Source organism: Galeopterus variegatus, unplaced genomic scaffold (assembly GCF_000696425.1).
Source record: "Galeopterus variegatus unplaced genomic scaffold, G_variegatus-3.0.2 Scaffold9878, whole genome shotgun sequence".
NCBI classification, from domain to species: domain Eukaryota; kingdom Metazoa; phylum Chordata; class Mammalia; order Dermoptera; family Cynocephalidae; genus Galeopterus; species Galeopterus variegatus.
This window is the reverse complement of record NW_007735989.1, coordinates 43558-52621: the sequence shown is the minus strand read 5'-3', so window position 1 is coordinate 52621 and position 9064 is coordinate 43558. Positions and strand designations below refer to the sequence as shown.

At 39.7% G+C, this 9064-nt stretch overlaps 1 protein-coding gene across 2 annotated transcripts in view; it reads right to left on the bottom strand.

Moving 5' to 3' along the window:
- The window catches only part of LOC103609635 (39S ribosomal protein L48, mitochondrial), a 50322-nt gene that overhangs the window by 14468 nt on the left and 26790 nt on the right, over positions 1-9064 (bottom strand). For both annotated transcript variants that reach the window (XM_008593934.1, XM_008593933.1), the window contains exon 5: positions 779-948. In XM_008593934.1, coding sequence (XP_008592156.1) covers positions 779-948 — 170 coding nt within the window. The remainder of the gene's footprint in view (positions 1-778; positions 949-9064) is intronic.

Below are 9064 nucleotides of genomic sequence, written 5' to 3'. Positions count from 1 at the left end.
GACACTGAGGGTTGTGATCCCGTTACCGGTCACGAAAAAAGACAAAAAGAAAAAAAAAAAAGATGGTAAACTTTATATTATGTATATTTCAACACAATAAAAAAAAAAATTGCAGGGCTGACTGCGTGGCTCACTCGGAAGAGTGCGGCGCTGGGAGCACCAAGGCCGCGGGTTCAGATCCCTATATAGGGTTGGCCGGTGTGCTCACTGGCTGAACGTGGTGCCAGCGAGAACACGCCAAGGGTTACGATCCCTTTACCAGTCACAGGAAAAAAGAAAAGAAAAGGGCCGCGGGTTCAGATCCCTATATAGGGTTGGCCGGTGTGCTCACTGGCTGAACGTGGTGCCGGCGAGAACACGCCAAGGGTTACGATCCCTTTACCAGTCACAGGAAAAAAGAAAAGAAAAGAAAAAAAAAAATTGCAAAATCATGGCTGAATCTCATACACATTATTAAGCTAAGTGAAAGAGGCCATACACAAACAGCTACATACTGTGTGATTCCATTTATACAATATTCTGGAAAAGTTAAAATAGTAGGGACAGAAAATCAATCAGTGGTTGCCAGGGACTTTAGTGGGGAAGGGGGAGGAGATAGATTACACCAGGGAACTTTTCGGGTTAATGGAATTATTCTACAGTTCAATTGCAGCAAATTATAGACCTAAAAAGAGTGAATTTTACTACATGTAAATTATGCCTCTGAAAGCTGATTTAACAAGAAAGTAGAGCATGCTACCCACACCAAGAATATCCCATACAAAGGCATCCTTCATACCTTTCCTCAACTTTAATGGAGAGATGGTTGCAGAGGTTGTGAACATACTGGGCATAACTCTCTGCCAGGGTCATGTCGTATGCAGTCATGTGAATGTTTAAAACCCCATATTCATAATCTGTCCCCAAATTAATGGGTCTCACTTCCACTTTTCCCTTCTTCTTCTTGGGCTGAACAGAAAACAAATAAAAAGAGAAAGTAAATCAAAGGACTATGTAAGAAATTTTAATCATACCATCTTGATATTTAAAAAAAAAAAACATTTTCTGGGAAGATTCAAGCTGAAGTTCTCCTGGGAAGGAATGGGCAGCTTCCTTTGCCAGTCTGAGTTGTGACATCAACCAATGCAAGGACGAAGAACATTGTTGTCATTACTTTAACATGAATACATGTGACTATTACCTTGTATTGAGACCTACTTCCCGTCTCTGGCCCTCTGTTTCTCAATTTGCAAATTGATGGGGTAATGCTAGATTAAAAGATTCTTAATCTAGAACCCACAGATGAATTTCAAGGGGTCTGTGAATTCATATGCAGTGTCTTATATGTACTTTATGTGGGGAGAGAATCCTTAGCTCTCATCAGAATCTTAAAGAAATCAACAGCAAGGAATCTCAGCATTAGTTCTCTTACAGCCCTCCTAGCTCTGAAATTCTGTAATAATCTATACAGCCTTCCTTTTGAGAACTGAGAGGTAAAATAATTATTTTATTTCCACCTTTCTCTTTCATATAAAGATTGCTTCACTATATATCAACCTGTGCAGGCTGCTGCTATAAAAAGTTAAAATGAGGCCTGGGAAGAGATATTTAACACAACACACATCAGGATGAAGAAAGTTTGTCAACTGAAAATAATCTGACCTAAATGCCCATCAAGAGGAGAATTTGTTAAATAAATTATGCAGCTGTAAGAAGAAATAAGAAACTTCTTTCCATACTGATGTGGAAAGGTCTTTAAGAAAAATTAAATGATAAAGGCAAACTGTAAAATAACATGTTCAACATATTGCCACACATATAAAAAAGGGTGAGTGGGAGAGATGGATGGGAGTGGGATGGGGCGGGTGTGTGTGCATGCATGCTCATGTGTGTAATTACATAGAAACTTGCTTGCTTGCATATCCAAAAAATATCTCTGGAAGGATGTACAAAAGTACTAATATCACTGGTTGCCAGTGAGGGAACTAGGAGGCTGGGGCATTGGGACAAGAAAACTTTTTTACTATTTTTTCCTATATATTTTTAATTTTAATAATGTAAACCATTTATCAATTCAAAATCAAAATCTCAAAATCTACTGTTTAAAATTTTCATTGCAACATAGTATTCATACTAAAACAATGCATAAACAAGTACACAGCTCAATGATTTTTCACAAATTAAAAATACCTGTATAATCAGTATCCTAGACAGGAAATAGACAATTACCAGTATCCTAAAAGGTCTCCTGTCCCCCAAATTGGTAACCACTATACTGACTTATAAAACCATAGGGTTATTTCTCCTGTTTCTGAAATTTGTGAAAATGGAATGATACAGTACGTTCTTTTTTGTGTCTGGCTTCTTTCATTCATTATGTTTGTAAGAGTCATCATGCATTATGTGAAACTGCATTTCTTTCCTTGTCATGGCTCTAGTAGTCCACTGGATGAATATGCTATAATTTATCTATACTTTCTACTGCTGGTGGGAATTTGGGTTGTTTCCGGTATGGGGCCATTATGAATAGTACTGATACCAATGTTCCTGTATGTATCTTTTAGTGAACAAATGTATTTCTGTTAGGGTTATACCTGGGAACTGAAATACTGACTTAAAATGTATACATATGTCCATCTTTAATAGATACGCTCAGTTTTATAAAGTAGTTTACAATTTAGACTGCCACCAGTAGTGTATCAGTTCCAATTGCTCTACATTTTTGCAAAACTTAGTAAAGTTTGTTTGCTTTAGCCATTCTGTTGGGTATGTAGTGGTAATTCATTGAGGTTTTAATTTGCATTTCTTTTATGTGTATTGAGCCTGATCATCTTCCCATATATTTACTGGCCATTTGGATATTGTCTTTGATAACCTGCCTATTCAAGTATTTTGCACCCCCCTCTTTTTTTTTTTTTGGCAGTTGGTGGGTACAGGGATCTGTTTTGCCCATTTTTAAAACTGGGTTGTCAATTCAAACTCAACAGTAAAAAAACCCAAAAAACAAATCATCGAATTTAAAAAATGGGCAAAGGAACTGAATAGACATTTCTCAAAGGAAAACATACAAATGGCCAACAAATATATGAAAAAATGCTCACCATCACTAATCATCAGGGAAATGCAAATCAAAACCACTTTGAGATATCATCTCACCCCAGTTAGACTGGCTGTTATCAAAAAGACAGAGAATAAAAAATGCTGGTGAGAATGCAAAGAAAAGGGAACCCTTCCTACACTGTTGGTGTGATGATAAATTAGTACAGCCACTACGGAAAACAGTATGGATGTTTTTCAAACAACTACAGATAGAACTACCATATGATCTACCATATGATCTGAGTATATACCCAAAGGAATGGAAATCATCATGTTGAAGGGAAACCGGCACTCCCACATTTATTGCAGATTTATTTACAATAGCCAAACTATGGAACCAACCTAAATGTCCATTTACGGATGACTGGATAAGGAAAATGTAGTATATATACACAATGAAATACTACTTGGCCATAAAAAAGAATGAAATTCTCCCATTCACAGCAATGTGGATGAGCTTGGAGAAAATTAAGTTGAGTGAAATAAGCCAGGCACAGAAAAGAAATACTACATATTCTCACTCATAAGTGGGAGCTAAAAATTAAATAAATAAATAAGAAAGAAAGAGAGAGAGAGAGAAAGAAAGAGAAACAAGAGAAAAAGAAACAACAATCACAATAATGCACTGAACTCTCAGGAGAGAACAGAACTGGGGTCACTATAGGTGGGAAAGTGGGAAGAGAGGGTCAGTGAGAAATTGGTTAATGGAAGCAAAGAATGATTACGTATTGTAATGATGAATAAGCTAGTTATCCTAATTTGACAATTACATATTGTACATGAGTATCTGTAGTCAACTCTATATCCCAAAAACATGTATAAATCAATTGTTTCAATAAAAATAAATAAATAAAAGAAAATTGGGTTGTCTTCCTTTCTCATTGATTTATAGAGGTTCTTTATATATTCTAGATATGATCCTTTGCATGTAACTGCAAGTATCTTCTCTCTGTAGCTTCTCTTTTCACTTTTTAGTAGTGTAGTTTGATGAGAAGTTATTTTTAATGTAGTCCAACTTATTTATTTTTTCTTTTATGGTTATAGTGATTTTTGCATCTTGTTTAAGAAATCTTTGCCTACCTTAGGATCATGAAGATATTCTTGTATTTTATCTTCTAGCAGTTTTATCATTTTATCATTTACATTTAGATCTACAATCCATTTCTAAATGATTTTGTGTACAGTATGAAATAGGCATCAAGAGTCATTTTTCTGGGCCGACCCCATGGCGCACTCGGGAGAGTGCGGCGCTCGGAGCGCAGCAGAGCTCCCGCTGCGGGTTCGGATCCTATATAGGGATGGCCGGGGCGCTCACTGGCTGAGTGCGGTGCAGATGTCACCAAGGGTTGCTATCCCCTTACCGGTCACGAAAAAAGACAAAAAAAAAAAAAAAAGAGTCATTTTTCTGCATATGATCATCCAGCCCAAATGACCCAACACCATTACACGGCAGTGTCATCTTTGTCATGCTATATGTGTCCATAGATATGTGGATCTGTTTCTGTAGTCTTTATTCTATTTCATTGGGTTATTTGTCTATCCTTAAGACACCACCACACTGTCCTAATAATTGGAGATTTACAGCCTGTTATTGGTAGAAATAGTTTTTTCAAGAAAAAAAAAATCTATCTCTACTTACATGTTTTAAGTCACCCCTACCTAACAGCCAACAGTCTAGTGGCTGCCGCAGAAGAATTGTTCCAGACAGAGCACCTGGAGTGGTTCCCTCACACTGTGGCGCTGCTCTCCAGGTCAGCTTAAGAGAGCAGGAACCCAATTTAGGGAAGAAGGAGGAAGACAAAAGCAATGTTCCTTTCACAAGGTCAGTAATACAAATGACAGAACTGATCTTACAGAAATGTCTTGAGAACTGGATAAAATACATTTTGTAAAGTAGTTAATACAATCTGTGGCACATGTTTAAACACTTGATAAATATTAACTTTTATTATTAATTTCATTTTTATATTTCTCATATCTAGCACAGGGCCTGGTAGAGAGAAAACATGCAATGAATCACTATTTTAGAATTTTAAAACAGGAAGGAACGTAGAGATGATTTTGTCCTAGCCCTTCATCTTTGCAGGGGAAGAATATAAAGCCCAGAGAGATTAAATATAGCCCCAGAGTCACACAGCCAGACAGAACAGATCCAAGAAATAAAATCCAGACCTCCTGACCCCCAGTACAGGGATTTTTCCACCGCAGCCTCTGCATTACTAAACTTCTTAACAAAGGGGGGCCCTGCCGGGAGGCAGGAGCCAAGGGCCACCACCCCCACCTGCAACCAGGCAAGGAGCACACCGAAAACACCAAGTGACATGGGTGGCCCATCACAGCCACCGCAATAGCCATGGCTGCCACAAAAGCGGCTAGACACCACAGCAGTAGCCACAGCTACTATTCAGGGGTTCCGTCAGCCACTCGATTGCATTGACACAAGGAGAGTCACCAGCGGAGACCAAAGAAAAAAAGAAGAGGATGTCTCTCTCCACAAAGCCCACTCTAGAGTAATAGAAGAAGCAAGAAGCATCTGTTCTACAATAATAGTGGGGTACCTGAACACCCCTCTCTCAGCACTGGACATATCTGAGCAGCAAATCAACAGAGTAACAGTTAATCTTTCAGAAGGAGAGAACAAATCTAGGGTTACTAGAGGTGGGAGGGGGACAGACAGCAGGGATGGGGAGAGATTGGATAAGGGGCATAAAGAATAAGTATGATCCGTAATGATGACTATGCTAATAATATTGACATACATTGTACACAGGTGATGGTAGTCAACGTTGAACCCAAAAAACACGTATAATCAATTATGCTTCAATTAAAAAAAAAGAATTTTACATTTTGAAATAAATTTAGATTTGTAGGAATTACAAAGATAGTACCAAGAATTTGTATACAACCCAGGCCCAATCTCACTATTGTTAACACTGTAAATTACTATGGCATACTGTATTTGTCAAAACCAAGATGCCAACTTTTTTCCATGAACTCCCTCTTCTTGTTCTGGGGTCCAATTCAGGGTACCACAACACTGCATTTAGTTGTCACGTCTGCCAAGTCTCCATTGATCTGTGACAGTTTCTGAGATGTTCCTCGTTTTTCTTTACCTTTACAGTCTTGAAGAGTATTGGCCAGGTGTCCTGGAGAATGCCCTCAGTCTGAATTTGTATGATGTTTTTCTTATGGTTAGACTGGGGCTAAGGGTTTTTGGAAAGAAGACCACAGACGTGAAGTGCTAGTCAAATCTTATCAGCAGGTATAGTTCAGAAAGTCAAATTTGTTTGTTTGTTTGTCTATTTTTATTTTTGTTTTTAAAAAGATGACCGGTAAGGGGATTTTTACCCTTGACTTGGTGTTATCAGCACCACGCTCTCCCAGGTAAGCCACAGGCCAGCCCCAGAAAGTCAAGTTTAAACTCACCTACTATGTGACTCAATGTACTATGTCCCTGCTCAAAGTCAGCGTTTATTTTTTTTGTTCGTTTGTTTGTTTCTCTTTACGGTTTTGGGAGAATGGTGGATTTGTAGGAAAAGTGCAGTGAGCATCTGGGGAAAAAATAGTTTGTAACAGTGGTGGCTAGGGCCAGCCCACTGGCGCACTGGAGAGTGCACCGCTTGGGAGCGTGGCGGCGCTCCCACCGAGGGTTCGGATCCCATGTGGAGACCGGTTCCCGCTCACTGAGCGCGGTGTGGACGCAACACCGAGGGTTGCGATCCCGTTGCCGGTCCCCGGTACGGGCGCGACACCGAGGGTTGCAATCCCGTTACTGGTCAGTAAAAAAGACAAAAAAAAAAAAAAAAAAAAAAACAGTGGTGGCTACCCTAGGGTGCTAGACTGCGCTGTGAGTGACAAGCCAACCTCTAGAGACTAGCCGTCAAGGTGCAGGAGGCTCTCTTCTTCAGGGCCCACCACACTCATGGACAAATGCAGCAATCAGGACTTCTCATCATGACAGCCAGCACTGCAGTCAGAGCTGTGAAGAATGCTAAAGTCTGAATGCAAAAGTAGTGGCTGAAATTTTCCAGCAGAGAGGGGAGGAGCTTCACTGAAGCCTGTGGGAGGCTTTTCTTAACCAAGGAAAATGCCAGAGCTTTTCAAAGGTGTCACTTGAAGGGAACAAAGAAAGAAAGCTGATTCCAGTATCCCTTTTGGCATCTCACTTGCTTTTCTCCGTTGGCCTAGATCTGCCTGGACCAATCCACACCATCAGAAGCCCATGGTGATAATATATTTCAGTTCTGAGCCAGGGCACAGCATAGCCAGCAAGAGTTTAACTGCATATAATACCAGATTCCAGTTTGTCATTTTACCTGCACATTTTTTTTCACATCCATTCTGTCCTCTCTATTCCTACTGACAAGTCCAGGGATTCATGAATGCCATGGGGAGCTATTAAAGATATCTGTGCAAGGGATGTACATGAGCAGAGCTGTGTTTGGGAAAGCCCACCCTTACTGCACATGGAAGACAGCCAGGCAGGGAAGGAAGGTAGGCTAGGAGAAAGGTGGTAGGGAAAATAAACTACTGTTCACTAAAAAACCTAGACATTCCTGGGACTAGCCTGGATTCACTATGAGATGGACCAGGGTAGCCATCCTTAGGTCCCTTTAGAATTGCACTATAGTCCCCCAAATGGACCATGGGATAAATTACTAAACCACTTACATTCCTGGGACTAGCCTGGATTCACTATGAGATGGACCAGGGTAGCCATCCTTAGGTCCCTGTAGAATTGCACTATAGTCCCCCAAATGGACCATGGGATAAATTACTAAACCACTTTTGCATTGTAATGTCCACAGTATTATCCTTATTTTTCAGACAGAAAATTGAGGTCCTCTGAAGGCAAGTGACTTACACAAGAGCACTGGGAAACTTTGCTGGGAAAGAACAGACAGAGGAAGGAATTAAATTAGAATCACAGGCTGTTAAGACTAGAAGAGATATTAGAGATAATGGTCTCTCTTTCCTTCCTAATTTTACACAAGGGAGAAGTTGAGGTCCAGAAAGGAGAAATGGCTCATTTAAGGTTACAACAGTAAGGAAATGGCAAAGGTAACCACTTTATGTCTAGACAGGGCAGGAAGCTGGGTCTGTGGCCCCAAGCCCAGGCAGTCTCCTCTAAAGTGACAGTAACTGTCTATCACTATAGTTGGCATTCTCCAGGGAAGTAAAGTGGGAAAGGCTGATAGGCCGGCAGCATATTCAGTTTACAGAAATTCTGGTGATGAAAATAACAAAATTTACACCTGGGGACTCGAATAATTTGGTGATGGTACTATGAATAGTCCATAATGAGCTGTGAGGTATATCAAGATCAAGTATGTTTGTAATTCAGTGTCACATACTCAAGAGATGTATAGACAGAAGACCTGGCCCTGATTGGGGTGGCAAGGAAGTATAGCCTGGTGCTGCATACAGAGTACTAGACTTAGATGGAAGCCAAAGAAAATCTGGACTCAAATCTTAACTATCTGCTTAGTCACTGTATGACATTGGGTGACCTCTCTAGGTCTCAGTTTTCTCATCTGTAACAGCTAAGGTTATTGTGAAAATCAATATAGTGAATTTACATGAAATGGAAATAGTATAAATGGTGGAAGGATTCTGACCATCCTCAGTTCAAATATTGGCCCTGGAAATTACTGGCCATTGGGCAAGTCATTTAATCTCTCTGAGTCTCAGATTCCTCAAATAGGGTCTTTAATAGTTATAAGATATTCTGAGGATTAAATAAAATATACCATTTGTAATACTATAAAATTAAATAATGTTTTTAAAGCCTGGCACATAGTAGTTACAGCACCTGGAATCTAATACTCAATAAATGGTATTTTTAAAAGAGGTTGAGCACACAGATAGGACATTATTAGTACTACAAATTGGAGGTAAGCATGCTCCCGGTATTCTATCGGTAAGCTTTACATAATGAAGAACACCTGCTGTGTGCAAAGTGCTAGTTCAACCACTCTAAGGAAAG